Below are 22484 nucleotides of genomic sequence, written 5' to 3' on the forward strand. Positions count from 1 at the left end.
CAGGGTGCCCCTAAATACTACATTTAAGGGTGTTACAGGTAGGTAAAGGTCAGGGACCAATGGGTCCCTTCCCTGGGGTGGGTACACCCCCTATTCTGCCACTCTCCAGTGGGAGTGGGCAGGAGCCTGTCCCTGGTTGGCTGGGTCCACCATCCTCAAAATGGCGGGGACTTGAGGTTGTGCTTCACCTCACCTCCCCCACCTTGGGGGTAGAGTTGGCAGATGTGGGCACACCTCTCTTCCTCACTTTGTTTTTCCCGCCGGGTCTCCCGCCCAAAGTGGGGAGTAGAACCAGTGGGATCCAGTTGCTGAGTACAGCAAGTGGTCTGGAGAGGCTCACAAATGCGGTACGCCTTTGAAGCTTCTCCTTCGTGAACCCTGCATATCCTGGGGGAGGATGCTTGGCACCTCGTCTCAGGATGTGCCTCGTTACAGGCCCCGAGAGCAGCAAGCTGTCGTCCCAGGGGTCCAGAAACATGTCTGGTGATGGCAGCCTAGGCAGCCACTCAGTCAGGTCACTGGGAGTTGGTAGAGTTTCAGGGGACATCTCTAAGATGCTCTCTGTCGTGCATTTTACATTAAATCCCACACTGACATCAGTGTGGGTTTAATGTGCAGAAAAGTTTGATACCAAACTTCTTCGTCTTCAGGGTAGCCATTATGGTGCTGTGGAGTTTGTAATGACAAACTCCCAGCACCATATACTCTTATTGGCAGCACTGCACTTAGTGCCCAGGAATGGACCTGGGTACTGTAGGGGTACAGGGCTCATGGACCTGTACCTCACAACTGGCATAGGGCACCCAGCTAGAGGGGTGACTGATGTATGCCAGGGCAGTGTTTTGTGGGCTGTGCCATGTCGACTTTGTTTTGTTCTGCACCAAGACACGCAGCCGCGCAAAGGCAGTGTGTGTGTTTGTCACGGAACAGGGCCTCTAAGGGTGGCACAATAAGTGCTGCAGCCCTTAGGGGCCTTCTCTTGTCACAGTGCTCTGGGTACCTATGGTATCATTTACCAGGGGCTGACATGTGGTCAGAGATGCCAATTAGGTTTAGGCTTCAATGCAGGTTTAGGGAAGGAACATAGACCCTGGGTACCTGATTGGCAGGATCCCAGGGCACACTCAGTCAAAGCACTTCAGCAAAAAGTGGTGGCATGCCATGCAAGAAAGAGGGCACTTTCTCACACTGGTGAAGTGGCGTCGCGGGGTGCACTGGTGAAATGGCGTCGCGGAGTGCACTGGTGAAGTGGCGTTGTGGGGTGCACTGGTGAAGTGTGTGGGATCGTGGGGTGCACTGGTGAAGTGTGTGGCATTGCGGGGAGCACTGCTGAAGTGTGTGGCTTCGCAGGGAGCTCTGGTGAAGTGTTGCGTCTCATAGTAGAGTGGGTGTGTGAGTGCCTATTTTGCATGGTTATCCCTCCACTTTTTGCCTAGTTTTGACGTGGTTTCAAATGTAGTGCACGTGGTCCTTGCCAACCATGTGTGCTGTGCAAGTGCTCCTTCCCTAAAAAACAAGCTCCCAATCTGCCCCTTGTAAGTCCCTAGTAACTGGTACCCTGGTACCCTGGGTATCTAGGGCCTGAGAGCTGAAGAGGGTCCTTCAGCACAGGCAGCATAGGTAAGTCACCCCTCTAGCAGGTCTCACAGCCCTAAAACCGGGTGCACTATAGTACAGATGAGGACAAATCTGCATGAGCAGATATGCCCCTACTTTATTGGGCACCATTTTGGAATATTGTAAGTGCCCGTGAAGTCATAGAGAGTACATTGGCTGAAATCTTGACAACTCAACTCTAGTTCAAAAGCCTTATGATGGCTTCACTGAGTACAGGAGTGTTTGGTACTAAACTACTCCTCTCAATAAACCCACACTGATGCCAGTGTGGGATTTATTGTACCGTGTACCCAGCCTGAATACCTACCAATCCTGGTGTGGTCTCTGACCAGCTGTAGGCAGCCAGCCACCACTAGACATGTTTCTGGACCCTGGGTGAAGAGCACCTGGTCTCTTGGACCAGAAACAAGGCGCATCCTGGGCAGAAGTGTCATGCCTCCTCCTCCAGGATGGGCCAGTGCTCAAAGAGATAAACTTCAAAGGCCTGCCGCCTTTGTAATGTGCTCCCCAGCCTCTTCAAATGGCACCCCTACCCTCCCCCCCCCCCTTAAGCGCAAAAACCAGCAGGGAAATACGAAGAGATACCTCTCCTAACCCCACCCCTCTGGTGGGGGCAAGCAAGGTGAACCACACTTTTCAGTCCCTGCCATCTTGAGGATACCTAGGTCTATGCCCCCTCCCACATGAGGGTGGGGACATAGACACATGAGGGTGGCATAATAGAGGGTGTAGTCACCCCAGATGCAGTGCCCATTGGCACTACCTGCTACTCCCCTATAGCATCTCCTAAATGTAGTATTTAGGTGGGTCCTCCAGACCTGGACCCCATACCTGCGAGGACCTAAGAAGGAAGAAGACACCCTGCAGCAGATGCCGGAAGACAACTGCCTTGGCCCCAGTCCTACCAGCCTGTCTCCTGCTTTGACACAACCTGCGACCTGTCTTGCAGCTCAACCTCCAAAACGCCTGGGAAGACTTGCCTTCATTAAACACTCCTGAGGACAGCAAACCTATCCAGAAGAAACAGACTCCAAAGACTCTGGATCTGAGACACCATCCCACTCTGCACCCGACGCCCATGGCACGAGTCTGAGTGACTCACCTGTGCAGTGCCGTCTCCCTGGTGATGCTTACCTCTCCTGCCCTCCTTGACAGATCCTGCAGTGTGAATCCAGATGTTCCCCCTGACACAACCAGCTCCGGTAAGAAGATAACCACTTCTAAAAGCACCCCTGCACCCGAAGCTCCTGGGCCTTACTGAGCTGAACCAACGGTGCCCCCCTATTTCACAAATTACCTCTACTGTTGTTGGTCTTCGTCCAGCAAGCTCTGGTGCCATGCCTTCAGTCTCTTTGCCATCATGAAAATCCTCTTTGAAAAGCATTGGGTGCCCGACGTCAATTTTGCACACAGCCGCCCCTTGCGCCGTTGGCCGTTGGTGGTGTATGTGTGGTGCTGCTGTGTGGCCCCCTGTGCTTGTGCTAACCCCCAAAGTTTGACCCCGTGCAACCGGTTTACTTACCTGAAAGCAGTGTGGTTTCAGGCACCCCCTTTCTCCGTTGAAAGCATTGGGTCGAACCATGATCTTTACCTCTGCATCCGGCTGCCCCTGTATCGGTGGTGCAGTTTTGGGACCTACCTGACCACTGGCCTGTGCTGACTTTTGACTCTGAAGACTGAAATTGTAAGTTTGATACTCACCTAATTATCCACAATATTATTTCCCCATAGGACTGGCATAGAGTGCAGTGTTGCAGAGTACGGTGGCGAAGAGTGCAGTGGTGCATAGCAGAGTACTTTGGGGTAGAGTGCATTGGCAGAGAGTAGAGTGGAAGGGTGTAAAGTAGAGCGCCGTAGTGTGGAGTGGTGCAGATAAGAGTGCAGTGACACAGTATGGAGTGGCGTAGTGTAGAGTTAGGTAATGTGGAGTATGCATGGTATGGTAGCATAATGCCATTCCAGACAACACATATTCAGTTAATATGACCATTACATTGGCACTCGCATACAGTTTTACTGATAAGTGTACAGTGCACAAGTGGTATGTGGAAATGCAATCACCCAATGTATTGATTTTGTTCGTCAGCACAGCTCATTCAGACATTTACATTTTGTTGTGTGCTAGAAAAAAAATAACATTGTGCAGCAGACCCCCAATAGCTAGCATGATTGTCAAATAAATCCTCTCACATTGAAGTCAGAGAAAGAAAAATAAACACAAAGCTCCTTGCAAGACCCAGCCTGACATTTGACCTCCATCCTTCAATGCACAGCAAATGTGACCAGATACGAACAAGATTTAAAGGCCTGTTTACAGAAAGTGAGTTTGTGGAAGAATACTGTAAACAAGGTTTGGGCAATGGAAGGGATAAACTCAACCTGGACTGCCTAACGCACATAAATCCAGCACATGGAAAGACAGCAAATGTGAGTTACAATCCTGAAAGCCAACGTTAAGCAACAGGCGTAATGCATTCCTAGGTCTACTTTCTGAATGTCCCCTAGATGTCTTTATCAAACTTTTATGCAACCTAAGAATTGAGACATAAGGGACCATTCTACACCAACCCACAAGATCGTGGAATAATGGACAGTGTGTGAATCCAGAAATGATTTGAAGCTGCAAACCTATTCCTACAACTAACTAACCTTTTTGTTCATCAAGGTGCCAAAGGTTCCGGAGATGAACAAATGGTTCTACTAGCATTGACTTACATAACGTTTATACATGTGTGTACTAGCTTCCTTGCCATATTTGTTGTCCCAGTTTGGGTGTAATAGAATTCCACCAGGCTACTGCAACACAATTTGCAAGTGGCACAGGAAGTAAAGGTGATATTCTTTAGGTTGTTAATTGTAATGGTATATTTTCATCCATATTCTATTAATCAAAAGGGTCCACCTCACGTTGGGTGGGTGTATGTCCAGATGTCAATGGAATACACCTTCTTTGTTAAAATACCCCTCACACACCAAAAGCGCCCTTGGAGTCATGCTTCATCATCGGGGTCTTCCCGTCCCGCTGCGGGGCGGGGCAGTGCTGCGATAAGCGACTACGCTGGAGCACCTTTAGATGGGGGTGCTATGTGTTAGGAGTGAGTGTCAGTGGGGTCAGGAGTGATATAAAGAGTGGGTTTAAAAAATACCTGGCCTGGTGGTAAAAAAATTTTTATTAGACACTGGCTGGTATTGTTAAAAGAAAAGTGAAGCGGAGAGGTGGAGCTAGTTAATGGGCTCTCTCTCCTGTGTGGGTCAACATGTTTCGAGGCGTGAAGTCTCTTCGTCAGGACCTAGGGGATGATCCCCCTGTCACTCACTAGTGTTACTCCACAAAGGTAGTTAAAAGTGTATATACAAAAAAGTGAAAAAAATGTAGTCTATCTATGTGTGTAGCTATAATTTATAATTACACATTTCGTTCTACTGTCACACTAATGATGTAGTATGCTTATCATAGGAGGAGACAATGCCTCATGACCCAGTTTAAGACAGAAGGGTAATGTGGGGTCCCAATCAGCCCCCTGCACGGTTGTGCTTCCTCCTTCGTCTGCGGCTTCCGTACATATTTTCATCCATAACCTGGCTTTGAACCTAGTGCAATCATATTAATGTTATGGCCTTCTATAGCATTGTGGCGTAATCATGATTTTGAATATTTCATTTGTTATTGCAATGATCCCAGGGTTTGCCAGAGTAGCCCAAATGTGTATTGAACACTTGAATATGCTGTAGAGCCTGAATTTTTTGTTTGCTGGAGTGGTCGTGGCACAGAGATTTACATAAGATGCATATTTTTCCACTGCATGTTTTACGTTTTTGGTGGAAAGCAAACAGATGAACTTCACCGTGTGAGAACTTTTTACATTTCATCATTGGCATTTTCATTTTCTTTTCTTTATAGCTCCCAAACTATAAAAATTTTAAGGGTGCCATCCAGGAGCTTGGCCAGAACCAGTATGCAGTCAGCGGTGAAATATATGTGTTAGACCGAAACACAGTTGAGATTACTGAGCTTCCAGTCAGGACTTGGACGCAGGTGAGGAAATGTTAACTATATCTTGTAAGCACAATTTTAATTTATATTCTATTTACCAGATTTTGCTCTTTTAAGTTTGTTGTTTGACTTATAAGCAAGGGACCTTTTCCATTAGTTCCAAGGCCGCATATTTTGTATTCTCTACAATAAAAATGGGGATCGTCCATTACTATTTACTTTCAGGATAATAGTGCCAGATCTACAATTCACTTTTCTCTCCTCTGACCTTCTATTGTTTCAGGTGTACAAAGAACAAGTTCTTGAACCCATGTTAAATGGGACAGAGAAAACTCCAGCACTAATTACCGATTACAAAGAGTACCATACGGATACAACTGTGAAATTTGTCGTGAAAATGACAGAAGAGAAACTGGCACAAGCAGAAGCTGCAGGACTTCACAAAGTCTTCAAACTTCAAACAAGTCTCACTTGTAATTCGATGGTAACCTTTCTGTGTGCTTAACATAATCTAGTATTTAGCTGCTAGGGTTTTTTAGCCTGCATCTGTAGTTAATAGTTTCCTTGTTTGCGATCCACTGTCACTATTACAATATTTGGTTTGATTTGGTCCTAAATTATGCAACCTGCCTTTTTTTAATCCAGCCCATGTCCCTGGATTTGTGATATCGATCACAGTTTAATAATTTATATTTAACTAATAAATGTAGCTCCATAAAATAATGAACTATCTTAGTTAACAGTGCATGGATTGTCATTCTAATCTGCGCAGTAACTGTACAAACAATTCTAAATCTGACACTTATTATTGATTATATCTGTACATTATTTAATGCCTGTAGAATCTGTACTGATATCTCCATTTGAGACTGGATGTGGGTGGAAGCATTAGATGCTTTGTAGCATAGTTGATAACCTAAGCAAGAATGCACACAACACTGTTATTTTATTCATGTGGCACATCCAAATCCCAACTTCTGCTCCCTTTTTCTGTCTTCTGCACATGCTTAAGTTGGCCACCACCTTCACAAGTATTTCCAATTATTTGTTTTCTTTACCTGGGCATTTACCGGCGGTTCTTTTTGTCTTATTGCACACTCACAGCAGAGGCAAAATTATGAAGGCTACATTTTAGGATATTTAGTTTTTTATGGTGTAGACAAATTAGATCTAAAAAACACAACTCTGGTAAGGCTGAATCATTTGTAAAGTGGGCAATTAATGATTGATTGCATTCTGTGCTGCCACTTTGCTCATACCTAGCTCTGAAGGAATTGGACCATGAAAGAAGTCTGTTATTACTCTTTTCATTGCCAGGGACTATTTTCACAGTAATTGTGTGGCATCCTTGACCTCTCTTCACATATAAAAAAAATTCATGATTAATTGGAAAGTGCCAGTTATGGTCTTTCTGTTTACAATTGTATTTCTTTACAAGCAGATTTGAGTTTTTATTGTGTTAACCTTCTCAGTGACTTGACCGTATTGAGTGTGGTCTTTCAAGGTGAAGAATCTGCCAAAAGAACACATCAGTTCCGCTTAAATGTGCTTTACTGGAACAAGTTTTCTGATTAATATTTAACAGTTTTATCTAGCACCATTCGATTCCCTACTTTACATGATTGTCAAACATAGATACGCTCTCAGATGGATCTGTTACTTCCTCACGCGAACAATCCAAATGGTCGGGCCGACACCCATCACATCAGACTAAGAAATTCATGTGCGTAGTCACGCAGAGATCGTCCCTCAGCCGCACCCTTTTCAACATATATATGACACCGCTCGCCAACATAATCTGATCACAAGACATCACTGTCATCTATGCCGAAGACACAATACTCATCCTCTCCCTTCCGGACAAAACAACCACTTCCAGAACAAACTCCACCAACTACATGACCATGGTAGCAGACTGGATGCGATCCAACTGCCTGAAGCTCAACTCCGGCAAGATGGAAGTATTGCTCTACGGTAACTAGACCTCCCCCTGGGACTCTACCTGGTGGCTGTCAGAGTAAGGACCTTTACCCACACCCACATACCATGCAAGAAATCTAGGGATTAGCCTAGACCAGCTCAGCATGACGGTTCAAGTCAATTCAGTGTGCACCTCCTAATTCCATATCCTACGCATGCTGTAAAAAATGTCCAAATGTTTGACTTGGAGCACCATTTGTTCTCCAACAAGCACTCCTCACCAGTAGGCTGGACTATGGCAGCACGCTCTACGCCAGAATCTCTAAACAAATCCTACACAGACTCCGGAACACTGCTGCAAGACTCCTACTCAACCTCCCACACCACGTGCACATTGCACCGTTCCTCAGGAAGCTTCACTTGCTCCCCATTCACAAGCACAGCCAATCCAAACTTTTCATGCACAAATACAAAGCCCTACAAGACCAGAATACCTGAACAGCTGTATATACTTTCACTAACCCACCAGACACCTATGCTCTTCCTCACTCTCTCACACATTTCCCGGATCCACAAAAGCAAAATTGGATGTCTCATTGTCCTACATCACACTCAAAACACGTAACAACCTCGCTTAACACCTCCGATCCTCCCCCTCACTTCTAGAGTTCCGCAAGAAGCTGAAGAACTGCCAATTCATATAAGCTCCTTGGGGACCATAAACCTACATATCTGCCAAAGCACCTGGATACCCTCTCTGGTGATTAGTGCACTATACAAATCAATATAACATAACATGGCTACACTTTTTTAATAAACCTTGGTCATGCCAAGTCACTTATGCTTTCTCTGTATACCTTATGCTGGCATTTCATTAGTCTGAATTCAGCATCTCCCTTCAACTGGTCTGTGTCTGACCGTGCCTCCTGCACATGTACCTTTTCTACTTTTATCGCTAATGGGGTCTTATGAAGCGAGAAGGGTTCATTCGTGCTCAGCTCTATCTTGCTGCAAAATTTTGCAAATAATGCACCTTTTGCAGAAGCATATGCTACTTCTTTCTTCCTCCTTCTAAGACGAATGTCCACAATGTAATCTCCATTGCTGCACCTGTTACAATAGGTGCACAAGATAAGTGAAGTATTTTCTTTCTCGTCTTTTAGTTTGGACTGTCAAAATGTGAAATTCTTAAAGAGAAAATATGCCAATTAAGTGCACGCAATTAGAATAACTGTTCCTTCAGTTACTTTTTAGGCCCTATGCACGTTACATTTCCTACTATTAACCCCTTCCATGCTCATGACGAGCTCAGCTCGTCATGCAGTACAGTGCTCCTGTGCTCATGACGAGCTGAGCTCGTCATGACCACACCCGTTTTTATTGCTGTCCAGCACAGCAGAGGAATATGTGCAGCATCCATGTGGTTAAATGCAGCCATGTTTACATGCAGCCAGGCTGTTCTTCAATACAGAATTAATTATTATTTAAAGTCACTTCCACGCATGACCCAACAGGAGTAATAAAGTTCTTTATAAGCGACATGGTTGATGATTTAATTAACCGGCAGATAAAATATTCTTGCGTTCTGCAGATGGACATGCCTCCCTCCTCTCAAAGAAGCATACTTATGAGCGCCTTTGCCGTAGGGGCAGGCATGTATGTTCAAATGCACATTCGTTTTTAATTGCAAATTTGTTTCACATAACTCTCATTCACTTGAAATCTGATTTAATCTCAACTTGCTTCACACCAATGCAGATTCTTACAGTCCATCTAGTGACTAGAAACTCCCCACTAACAAATACTTCTCTTGTGCAGGTACTGTTTGATCACATGGGTTGTCTGAAGAAATATGAAACTGTGCAAGACATTCTGAAGGAGTTCTTCGACTTGCGATTGCAGTATTATTCATTACGAAAGGATTGGCTGGTAGGAATGCTTGGGGCGGAAGTTGCCAAGCTCTCCAACCAAGCCCGTTTCATTCTGGAGAAGATACAGGGAAAGATAACAATTGGTAAATCCTACATTTTACCTTTGATAGATGTAACTGGAATCCTTTGTTGTGACCTTTAAATAGAAGATATAAAAATATGTATGTACTTTCTCAGTTATTTTATGTTTATCCAATTTGTGTCCTGCTATTTCTTTTCTCCCTGCCATGATACTGAAATAATCTGACTGATCTTCATTTTAGTTAGGTTTTCTGCTGTGGCTTAGTTTTTGAAGGTTCCACTTGTGCAGAGGAAGGCAAAAGTACACGTGAGCACAGTGATGAATGCTTCACATGTAATTTTGTCATATTCTTTCCAAAACGGATTCGGTCATTGTTTGAGCATGAAATCAACAATGAAACAAAACCTCTGATACAGAGCTCTGTAATCTTAAAGTTACAAATAATTCACAAACTTGCAGTAAAATGTAACATCAGTACATCATCTTGAAAGCATACAAGCAGGGAAATCTTAAGTGCCACTGCAGGACAAATCGGCCTCAGACGTAGTCACATAGGAATTTTAACACTTAATCTATAAGGCACAATACTGTAAGAACCATTAATCTTTAGAGAAAAGGGCAGTGTTTGGAAATGGGCCTCCATTAATTTTCCATTAAATACTCAAAAAAGAAATAGTTGTCGATAAATGTACATTTGGAAAAAATAAAAGGTGAAGAAATAAAATGCCGTACTAAATTAAATTGAGTAATAGAAAGATCAGCGTCCTTGTCTTCCTAATTGACATTGCATCTTGACTTTGTACGATACAATATACAATAAAATTCCTTCCACTTTCATACTAAAGCATTGGAGCAATAAGCGAAAGCATACATGGTTTATCTAATCACAAATGTATTGGTGAATTGGGTTAATACTTTGAAAATGGACAACTCCAAGGATATCTCTCCTCCCATCGTCGATGAACCTACAAATGGTCCTGTTGGTGTTGAACCAACATAACCATCAACAGGCATTGTAGAACAGTGCTACCTACATAGTAAACTACATTTCTGCTCCAGTCTCCTTTTTGCCAATAAATGTGAACGCAAGTTTTCTGACCCAGATTCTGGAATCTGAGTTGGAAGCTGATGAAAGTGATCAGGAGATTGCCTTGTGGACTGTACAGTTTTGTGCTACTAGATGTGCTTTATATGCCCACATTTCAGGAGGGCAGTTTGAAGGAACAGAGGGCAACCAAGAATGTTACTGTCTGTCACAAACTTTTGTAGCTCACCACCCACCTCCATCGTTTAGGCCACATCATTACTACAAAGAACCTGAAGTGATTGATATGCCTTTTGCGTTCACTACATGGAAACAGATGGTAGAAACGTGTCCAGGGTTGCTTCCGGTAGGAAAGGTGCCTCCACCGATTTGACTGCCCTCGCCATTTATGCTGCTTGAGCCGCCTGTGCTGGCATAGTGTCGGAAACTGCCTCTATATGTGATATATCAAAATTCTAATATACCGTGTGGAGAGTCCAGGGGTTCCCTCATGAGTAGACTGGGGCTTGCTGTGCAATCCCAAAGTGCTCTAACAGGGGGTAGTGTGGTCGAGCAGCCTTCGGCTTAACACAGAGGAGAGCAACACATTGGCAAATACACACAATGATTGATTAATAGCACACATAACTCAAAAAAGAGATCCACGCCAATTTATAAAAATTGCAGGTATCTTTGTATATGTTTAGGTATCAGATAAAAATCGTTCAGATAAGTACCTATTCAAATATAAAAACTTTTCACTTTAAAAAGCGGACACTACGCCACTCCATAATACGTCACTGCATTCTTATCTGCACCACTCCACATTAAGACTCTACTCTACACCCTTCCACTCTACTCTATGCCAATGCACTCTACCCCAAACTACTCTACTATGCACCACTGCACTCTGCACCACTCTACGCCAATGCACTCTGCCAGTCCCCGCTACGCCACTTTAAACAATCTACTCTGCGCTACTGCACGCACCTCTGCAACAATCTACTCTGCGCCACTGCACTCAGTGCCACTTTACCGAAAATCAATGCACTCTAAACCACTCTGTACCACTCTACGCCAATGCACTCTACACCACTGTAGGAAGCTGGCTTTGTATAAAATTATCACTAGGTGGTAATACCGTGCATACAGTACAGGAGTTCCCCACAAGTGTACATGGCTCAATGCAAAACCCAAAGTGCTCTGTTTGTGGTAGTGTGGTCGAGCAGCCTTAGGCTTAACACAGGGGAGAGCAACACATTTGCAAATACACACAATGATTAATAAATGACACATATGACTCAAAAAACAGATCCACACCTATTTATAAAAATTGCCAGTATCTTTATATGTGTTTAGGCATCAAAGAAAAATCGTTCAGATAAGTAAGTTTTCAAATATAAATTCTTCTCACTTTAAAAATTGGACACAGAGCAATTTCCGAGTTCTGCAATGTTATCCTATGGTAGGAAGAACAAGTTATTCAAACAGGTATAGTACAGCAACTTACAAGACTAATCTCCAGGAGTTAAGTTGAGTGGTGGGCAAGGTCCAAGATAGCACCACTAGAGCACCACCAACGGCACGAGGGTAGCTGGGTGCAGGGTGTAAAACTGTGCAGAGAGCCCAATGTATTTCAATGGAGATTAGTCACTGCGGAAAGAAGCTACAAGCTCTGGCTCGGAGGCCACTTGGGCTGAGCCAGCAAGTGGTCTCTGGCCGTGCGATGCTCAGGGAGTGGGGGGACACCTTTGATCCTCTTCTCCAAGGCCCAGGGTGTCGGGTGCAGAGGTGTCTTTAGGCGTCGGGTTTATCTGATAGACATCTAGACACATATTCCTTACCTTTGAACTTTCAGGCATCAGGCTGGATCCAGACGATTTTTCACAGCAGTACTCCTGGGTTGCAGTAGATGGTGTTGGTCAACTCTGCGTGACGTTTTCTGCATTGTTCGCCGTCGTGACGTCCATATATAGCCGCCACTCAGGCTCTCTAACGTCAGTTCTTTTCTTTCAACGCCATTCGCGCCGATCCGTTGAAGAAAGCTATCCCCTGTAATTTTTTGACAGCCTTTTTACGACTTTTTGTTGACTTTGTTGGTGTGTAGGTATGTCATGTCGAGAAAGAAGACTTCAGGATTCAAGCCGCGTGGCGCTGTCACGGCGCCATGTCAGTCACGTACCCCCATCTGGTCTGTCTTTGGTGCCTGGAGCGTGACTACAACTCCTAGATGTGCTTTCATTGTTGGGCCATGGCGCCAAAGGCTTTGACGGAGCGGTCCCTAAAGCTTCTGGCAGCATGGCGGCCTGCACCTTGGCGGTCGCCTCGTTAGTCTCGATCCCGTTCCAGGTCTCTGTCGAGAGGAAGGTCCGAGCACCGCTCTGGTGAGTCAGTCCTCTGTCGAAATCGTCGAAGTCGGGTAAGAGGCACTACAAAAAACACAAGTCCCGTCTGAATGCGTGGCAGAGGAACATTGGCGTTCGAGGACCAGCTCTGCAGAGCGAGTGCCTGGTTGGCTCAGAGTTTCCCTCCCTTTGCAGGGCTGGGAGCGACCCCATCTCAACTAAAATAATTGTATGACGCCATGTGCACCATATTTGGGCGGCCGGACCCTGCAAGCATGCCTCCCGACCGTGCAGGCTCAGGAGATGGAGGGGCCCCCATGGTTCCCATGCCGGCAGCTCCTGCAACGGCCTCCAAGTGGACCCGTTCCCAGGTCCGAACCGACGCAGGTCACACCTCCACTGCGACCTTTCCCGGTGTTGCGTCTGGTGGCAAGGTCCTTGGTGCCCACTGGCGGCACCTCCCCTATCCTCATTCCCGATGACAGTGAGCAGGTCGGTGTCCTTCGATGCAGAGACTGGCCCCAATGGACCCGTACAGCTCGATGCCATTTTCTGTGCCTTATTCAGAAGGGTTAGAAATGGAGGAAGAGGATTGGGAGGGGGAGCAAGATCCCTTAGAAATTCCGCAACAGTAACAAGATCTAGACTGGTATGAGAAATTGAGTGAGGCCAGTGGTCTGGACACCTCCCCAGACCACTGGCATGCTTTTCCCTCCTACCCTGGCTAAGGAGGAGGGAGCGACTTTTGCCATGGTGGTGCATGGCTGCGTAGGTCTTTCCACTGCAGCTTCCTACAGTGGCATTCAAGACAAATGGCTTGACAGAGGTCTTACAGCCTGGGGTCTTGAGTTGCGAACCCCTACTGCCTTTCAATGAGGCCTTGACAGACATCCTTCTGAGGACATGGTCCAATCCCATCAAAGGGGCTCCTGTGAATAGGACGATTGCCCCACACCGGGTGACCCAACTTTCCTCACTGCCAATCCCACTCCCCAAAGCTTGGTGGTCCAGGCTTCCACCTCTCGTGGCGCATTCCCTTTCGCACCCCCGGACAGAAAATCCAAGAGGCAGGAAAACTTCTGAAAGAAAATGTTTTTTTCTGCCAACCTCGAATTGCGGTCAGTGAACACTGCATGCCTCTTGGGCTGTTACTCCCATTCCATATGGGACACAGTAGAGCAGGTGCTGCCCAGAGATCCTGAGGAGGACCATGCTCTACTCACCCAGGCTATATCAGACGGGAGGGATGCTGCAAAGTTCACAATCAGATGTGACTTCGACACAATGGACATGCTAGGTAGAGAGATTTCCACGACGGTGGCGGTGCGACGCCATGTCTGGCTGAGAACCTCTGGATTTATGGGGGATGTCCAGGCCAACCTCATGGACATGCCCTACCATGGCTCCCGTCTCTTTAGAGAGAAGGCGAAAGCTGCCCTTGAGCGCTTTAAATACTTGTGGGCCACGGGCAAGTCTTTATAACTCACTACTTCCCCCAGAGCTTCATCCAATTTTCGCTCCTTTCGTGGCTACGCCAACCCTACCCTGGCCAGACGTCCCTGTAAGTTCAACCTCTGAAGGGCCATGGATGCGGTTCATTCTGGCTTCGTAGGTCAGTAAGCTAGTACTCGACCCGAACAGCCAATGTCCCCTCCACCTCAAGACCTTCCTAATCCGGTCTCCCAGGATCATTCTTTTTTAAATTTTTTATTTAACATTTTTTTTTTTATTAAACATGAGATGGTCAGAGCTTCACATGACTACTTACTTCAGGGTACGGATTTTAGGTTTACAGCGATTACAATTGCACATTACAAGACAATTTTCCGTTAAGACAGCGTGAGTTGTTACAATTATGGTGTCGTTGGATCGTCTTGTGAAGGAATAACAGACTCCAATATATATCCACAATATGCATTCCATTTACCCTAAACATAAGTCCACTTTATTGGGCAGCCGCTTGGAACGTAAACAGTTTTTTCCCTGACCATGCACCAGTCCATATCTACTTTCCAGGCGTTAAGCTTTATTGGTGTTGCTGCCTCCCATAGTTGTGCTATGTTTCTCTTCGCCACCATTTGACCCAGGGTTGCCCATAGTTTTTAGGTCTCGCATAGCATGCCTTGGCGAGATCTATTGTCGTCTCTTTCTGTTCGGTATGGAGACTGGATATGTGCACACGTACAGACACATCACGTGCACGCGGAGTTTCAACACAGCGCGCGTCTGGCACGCTTTCACTTTGCATGCGGCGTTTCATTGCTGAAGAGGCTCTTTCTGTTCAGCTAGTGGTGGGGACTCAGGGTAGCAGCGCCGGGATACTCTGAGTAGCTGTGCGCTTTAGAAATGCAGTGTAACATAAACATAACATAACTTTCCCGTTGTGGATCTCCCATGTTTGTCTGACATGAAAGAGCTTTACGATCTTCAGTCGCTTGCCGGAGCCTTCCCTATGTGCGCTCCAAATGGGCAGCGTCGAATTTGCTCCGTACCTACATGTTTAGAGAATGTGCAACTCTAGACTTGTGTAGCAGACAGACTGAACGTTTTATACCAACATGTTTGATGCCTGGAGAAAAAACAGCCCCACTGGGATGAATATTGTTAAAGAGATCCTTGAACCTCTTTTTAGCCAAAAAACCATCACAGCCATACTCTCTAGTCGGTGATAAAGACCGCACATCTTTGGACTAAGCCTTTAGTGATGTTTGCAAACGAAGGAAAGATTGGGAATCGAGTAAAAATCCCCAGGAAACACCGCAGTAAGTTTCAAATGCAGCTAAAAAAAAACTTTGCTTTCTAACGAAATATTAACAGAATATTGCAGTAAGCATATGCATGTTAGAAATGCTGATATTTACTGAATTTGTTGTCCCCCAGAAACACCGTAGTGTGTTTAAAATGCAGCTATAAAAATCGTTTAAATACATTTAAAAGCAATATAAAGCACAACACAAAGTGTGTACCAGTAGATTGGAGTAAGCATAGGCATGTTTAAAATTCTGATATTTACAGAATTTGTTAAATACGCTGTTTCATTTTAGAATATTTTTTTTGCTCATGCATCTAACAGGTTACCTGTGTTCCTGCTCCTGCAATATAGTAATCAGTAAATTCTTACCTCTTCCTTTATGGTTTTTGGATGAAGTGTGAGTTCCCATCACATTTTCCAAATACCTTGAGAGCTTATTTAAACAAGCATTTGCAATGCAATAGGTCTCTCATTTACAAGAGTTTGAGCAATTGTCATTGTAAATGATAATGCCTTTTATTTGTGTTTACAAAACATGCAAGCAGTGTTTATGCCTTTGAAGCTTCCCCTGTCCATCCTGGGGGAGGAGACCTAGCACCTCCCCTAGGATGGACAGGGGATTGTTGCAGGCCCATCAGAGCGGATGGCTTTCTTCCCAGGGGTCCAGCAACATGTCTGCTGTGTGGCAGCCTAGGCAGCCTCTCAGACAAGACGTGGATTGTAGGTTAGGTTCAGGGGGCAACTCTAAGTTGCCTTCTGTCGTGCATTTGGCATTAAATCCCACACTCGCATCAGTGTGGGTTTAATGTGCTGAGCAGTTTGATATCAAACTTCTCAGTCTTCAGTGTAGCCATCATGGTGCTGTGGAGTTCGTAATGACAACCTCCCAGCACCATATACTCCTAATGGCATCACTGCCCTGGGTACTGTAGGGGCACAGGGCTCATGCACATGTGCCCACGCCACTGGCATAGTGCACCCAGCTAGAGTGGTGACTGATGTATGCCAGGGCAGTGTGTTTGTGGGCATGGCACACAGGGATGTGTGCGATGTCGACTCTTTGTTTAGTTCTGCACCAGGACACTCAGCCTGCAAAGGCAGTGTGTGTCTGTCAGGGTACAGGGGCCCTAAGGGTGTCACAATAAGTGATGCAGCTCTTAGGGGTCTTCTCTGGTCACAGTTCCCTGGGTACCTAGGGTACCATTTACCAGGGTCTGACCTGTGGCCAGAGATGCCAATTGGGTTTAGGTTTCAACACAGTTTTAGGGAAGGAACACCGTCCCTGGGCACCTGATTGGCAGGAGCCCAGGGCACACTCAGTCAAAGCACACCAGCAATTCAGCAAAAAGTGCATACCATGCAAGAAAGATTTCACTTTCTCACACCTTCCCCTAAGTTGAAGGATTTCATGCTCTGCCTTCTTGGCGTCTAGGTTGATGGCTACTGCTGCCTCTGTCCTCTTTGCTTTGTGCTCTAATATGTGACAGAGGAGTCTGGTGTTATGTTTGGACATACAGGTTTTCAGGAAACCTACTTGGGAATCCTACTTGACTTGCTTCTCACTGCCGCAGTGAAAATGGTCCTGACTAACTGGAAGGACACAACCAAGACCTCCTACAAAGGCTGGCTTAAATGGGTGACGTACCTTAGAGGCGCAGACAACATTGCTCTGCAGAACTCACCCTGGAGGCCAGCAACCAGGGGATGTGGGAGTCACTCGACACATAAACACCATAGCTGTGGGGCTTCTTTTTAGCCCCACTTCAGTGGCAACAGCCTTTTCTCCTATTTGCATTTGCTTCATTGTCTTCAGAATTATCCTTTTTCACTCAAGCTTTTGTACTTATCATCCTTGGTTAGCCTTATCCTTTTGATTCCTTCTTCAACGTTTCCTCGTGCAAGGGAATGCTAATTTCCCAGTTTTCATATGTCTTGGTGGGCCCTCAGAACCTCTCTTCCCAAAGACACGACTGAAGCATGGTTAATTTCTAGCAGTTTATTATCTTCCAATGCATTTCGGACCTCATTGGTCCTTCGTCAGGGAACAAACTGTAAATAACAATGGGACATGTCTTACAAACTCATTTTAAAACCATGCATGTGTTACATTTTCTGTCATTTACCCTCCTTATTATGCCTGGTTACCACTAATCTACAACTAAATCAGTTCTTCGATTACCCGCCCTTTCCTGTGCCTTTCACAACTCCCCTCTGGGTTCTCACTAAATGTTTTCCCATTTAATTTGACCATTCTGTGGGTCTACCCCCCTAGCAGCCTACTCACACCCTGCTTTGCTTATACTGTTAATTTTGACCTCCTTGAGCCAGCCTCGAACGTCTCCGTCCGTTTCTCCCGTTATTTCACTCGACACATACCTAGACTCTTGCAAACCTCCTTGAATACATCCTGGCCCCCCTCGGGGTTGGGTAACGGGAGACACTGGAACGCCCTCACCAAAGTCCGATGAGGACTGAAGGGGGGGGGGGGTGTGGGGGGTTGGGGGGTAGAATTGCGCATCTGCAATTTCCGACGTAGGTTAACCAGTGGGATGTCATTTGACTATAACCCCAATTAGACTCACCACTACCGAGCCTTTCCCATACCCTGCTTTCACCTCTTTCTTCCCTGTCTTTCTTTCTATCATCCTGTCACTATTTTTCCTGAAAACCATGTAAAGGGGTTCAGCTAAGCCTATATCCCATGTACCTGTAATCACCGTAATACATGCTAAGTTTGGCTTACCCTGCGACAGTAATGCTAATGTATCTGTTAATTAAAAATCAATAAAAATACGTTGAAATAAAAAAAGGTATTGAACTTTGATCTGGCGGGCTTCAGAACTGGAATGTGGCCAACCTTAGCAGGAACCTGTAAAACAACAAATTATTCTGTCCTGCTAGATATTGTTCATGCCTGGGATTCCCCTCCTGTCTAATTATTCATGACAGCTTGTAACTAGTTCAGCTGTCGACTCTCAGGCTGGGACTACACTTTTTTAACACTGGTAGTTGCGAAAAAACTTGTGACATGCTAATTTGCTTTGCTCTCTGCCTTCTGCTCCTCAGTTATTTTTGTTTAAATTGCTTATTTTTCTGGAGCGTGCAATTTCTATTAGTTGTTGATTGGGTTTGAGAAAACCTTTGAACATTGCAGCTTTACTCTTAAATTCTGAGCGATTGCATATAGTATGATGCAATTAAACTAATATAAATTTGACTGCAGAATGGGAAATTCACACAAGGACCTGCAGTGTAAATTTGAAAAGTTGAATTTGTATTTGTTGCCCTAAAACTATTACTTTCTCCTAGAGAACAAGTCGAAGAGGGATTTGATCCAAATGTTGGTACAGAAAGGATTTGAATCTGACCCGGTTAAAGCTTGGAAAGAAGCACAGGAAAAGGTAAGCATTTTTGCAGATTTATTGAAAATTAACGAAGACTATCTGGCACATTTAAATAAATAAAAACATTAATGATTAACCTTGTATACTAACTAGAAAAAATGTGCTAGAACATATTTATCTTTCAAACAACATAATTTGAAGAGGAAGTTGCATTCACATAATGGTTGTTTATTACAGTGCTTAGTACCAGCATTTATTTATCAATTGCTCTCATTAGTTCGGTTATAAAGTTATTGGTTGGTATATGACTAGTTTACTAGGATGACCCAATATCCTTTATTCTAAACTGCAGGCTTCGAAATGTCAGACAACCAAAAGTAGACCATTCACAGTTCGCCACATTCATCACAAGCATAACCTTAATATGATGTAGTAGAATCCTGGCTAAACATGGTCTCTCAATCTATATTGGAGACACTGGTACCATACTGCTCCCCCAAATTAATGGGAAGCATGAAAGTCAGTAAAAAGGTCTAGACTGCAAGGCTGTACCCACCTTTAAGCACAAGTCTTTTGAATGCCTAAAAGCAGCGCCTGCGTTTTCATCATTTGATCCACTTACATTTATATAATTTAGAGATCCCCCACATTCACTGCAAATTTGACAGAAAACTTGGCAGAATACACAGCTAGATTGTCCAATGAAAACACCTGCATGAGAGTATGTAATAAGAACACCCTGTCTATCCCCACAAATAGATGCAAATGTCTTCCTGTCTTACACGTCTCAAGTGCATATTAAACTTTATCATGACATTTCCCTAGACTTAATCAAGCGTTTAACCAGTCCTGCCAATATTCAATCGCCCTAGGATTTTACACCAAATTCTAGCTGTAAAGATTTGGACATTCCTTTGTCACCAAAGAGAATGATCTAAAATCTGTAACAAAAGAAAAAAGGCACACAAATCCACTTATAGTAAATCCAGACAAAGATCAACAAGAAAGACGTACATACGAACTATCCAAAACCATAAATTTAAGTTGAACAAAACCACACTAATAAACTATTAAAACTCTTACAGATCACTTTAAATATTCATGAACAAAGATCTCTTCATCCTGTACGGGCCCAGTTTCTACTTCGCAAAAAATGTCCAATAGGCTCCTCACCTTGGCTCGTAGTTTCAATCATCGGGGACTAAAAACTGCCCACATATACACCTCAACAAGAGCTCCCATCCAAAACCCAGAATACTTAGGATTCCTTCTCCATCTCACAGGAGCTACTGCCAAGAAATTGTTACAATCAATAAATAATTTCATCTCCAGATAATATTTCCATCTCCTGCAACCACCCCACCAATCTCTGGCGGCTTCGAATTAATACTTCATTCTCAGCTCCCTACAGCCTAAATTGACCAGTTACGGTTTTCTCGTTCATGACAGAACATGGCCTCAGCTCTATCAGAACTATTTAAAGGGTTAAATCAGCGGAGGAGTTTCCACTGTGCTGAGAGTCGAGAGAGCATTCTCGAAACTAGGGCCCAATAGTCCCATTGCTCTACTTGCATCTTGACTGTGAGGTGCTCAATTGTGTCTTATTTTTACATTGAGAGCATGTGTGGCTGGCAAATGTTAAGGGCCTTTAGTTTGAAAAACGTTTTTCCCTGGTTCAGACAAGTATACCACACTCCATATAAAGGAGAACATTTTTATGCCCTGATACAACAATCTTTACCTCCTACAACCAAACAGCCAAATGAGAGCCTAAAATAAAACTGTATTGCTCTTCTGTTGCAAATGTACACAGGAATGAGCAAAATTAAAAAATAGTGTGTGTAGATGTATGTATGTGTGTGTGTGTACATGCTGTAGGAAGCTGACTCTAGGCATTCTATACTTTACCTTGGTATAGTATATTCAGAGTCCAGTGGATCCCAAAGGCTTACATAGGTAAAAGTAGATAAACCTTACTTTCTATTTGTGGTAGCGTGGGTGAGAAGTAAGGCTTTATCAGAGGGTAGTGTTAAGTATTTATTGTACACACTCAGGCAAGAAATTTCACACACTCAAAGACTGAACTCAGACCAATTGTTTGTATCAAAAATATGTATTTGTATTTTATTTTTAGAACCAAGCCAGACTAGGGGCAGGTAAGTTTAAAAAAAAATAGTACTTTTCAAGAATAATACAGTTGAATGCAGTTGGCTTTGTTACAGGTAGGTCAAGTGATCAGAAACAATTGAAATTACTTTGTAGTTGCTTTGTGATTACTTTTTAGATTACCTTTCAGATTACTTTTTCTACTCAGTGTGATATGCCTGGATATACACTGGGACATTTCCTAGATAAAAAGTTAAATAAAGCAGTTTTCACAAAAACACAGTATGTGGTTCCATACAAACATCCTCAACACTTAAGAGATTTCCAGAGGAAAACAGTCAATGCAATCCTATGGAGAAAAATGAGTTACCAGTTTGCAGGTAAGTAAACGGTCTTTGGGGTTGAGTTTCTGGGATTAAAACAAGGGTTCCCCCAGGGTTAATGATGCACTCAAAAAAGCACCCTCAGCGGCACTAGGGCAGCCGGGTGCAGAGTGCTGAGGCCCAATGTTATCCAATAGGGGATAGGGAGCCTCCGGTTAGTGGCTGCTCACAGGCACGTTTCTTGGATGTGGGAGCAAAGCTCCTAGGGTTTAGATCAGAGCAAAGGGGGATCCTAGGTAGCACATAAGGTGCAACCGCAGCTGCACAGTGGCAGCTGGGTGCAGAGTGCTGATTTGGCGTTGGGTGCCCTGTTGTCTTCAAAGGGAGCTGCTAGTTTTGGATTTAGGCTGCAGGCTCGGTCCAGGGGGTCTTCCAGGAGGAACCAACAGCTGGGCAGGTAACTTGGAGGGATCGTGGACGTAGGTGCACCTCAGATCCCCTTCTCCAGGGCGCAGGACAGCCGGATGCAGGGGTGCCTTTTGAGGTAGGATTTCACCTTACCAGGTCAATTGCAGTGGGGGGGAGGGGTGGGTGGTGAGGGTGTGTCTCTGTGCAAGGCTGAAGGCAACGTCCGGGAATCCTGGAGGGGTCAATCCACAGTGTACTCGGACACTGGAGCGCTGGGGGACCTCACGGAAACCGGCGGGCTACTCTGACTCCGGCCATAGGCGTCGGGTGCAGTGGTGGTTCCAGGCGTCTGGTTTTGTCCTCCGCAGGCTCAGAGTCTTACTTTGGTGTTTCTTTTGAACAGAGCTGCTGTTCGCAGGAGATCCGGTCTTTGTTGAAGGCAGTCAGTCCTCCCAGGGGTACTGGAGGAAGCTGGCAGCAGGACAAGGTGATTTTTAGCACAGGATCTCTGGAAACTGCAGACAGGCCGGTAGGGCTGGGGCCAAGTCAGTTCTTCTCTGCAGTCTCATCTGCTTGGCGGCGTCTTTCATCCCTCATAGGTTGCGGGAATCTGCCTTCTTGGTTCATGGATGCTCCCTAAATACTGTACTTTGATGGATACATATGCCTGTGGATTCATCACCTTTTGATTTTACCCC

At 44.9% G+C, this 22484-nt stretch overlaps 1 protein-coding gene across 5 annotated transcripts in view; it reads left to right on the forward strand.

Annotated features, from left to right (window-relative positions):
- Positions 1 to 22484, forward strand: part of TOP2B (DNA topoisomerase II beta) — a 607938-nt gene that overhangs the window by 359464 nt on the left and 225990 nt on the right. For all 5 annotated transcript variants that reach the window (XM_078663968.1, XM_078663967.1, XM_078663969.1 and 2 more), the window contains exons 22-25: positions 5519 to 5653; positions 5895 to 6095; positions 9350 to 9545; positions 18915 to 19006. In XM_078663968.1, coding sequence (XP_078520094.1) covers positions 5519 to 5653; positions 5895 to 6095; positions 9350 to 9545; positions 18915 to 19006 — 624 coding nt within the window. The remainder of the gene's footprint in view (positions 1 to 5518; positions 5654 to 5894; positions 6096 to 9349; positions 9546 to 18914; positions 19007 to 22484) is intronic.

The sequence above is a fragment of the Lissotriton helveticus genome, chromosome 10 (assembly GCF_964261635.1).
Source record: "Lissotriton helveticus chromosome 10, aLisHel1.1, whole genome shotgun sequence".
Lineage (NCBI taxonomy): Eukaryota > Metazoa > Chordata > Amphibia > Caudata > Salamandridae > Lissotriton > Lissotriton helveticus.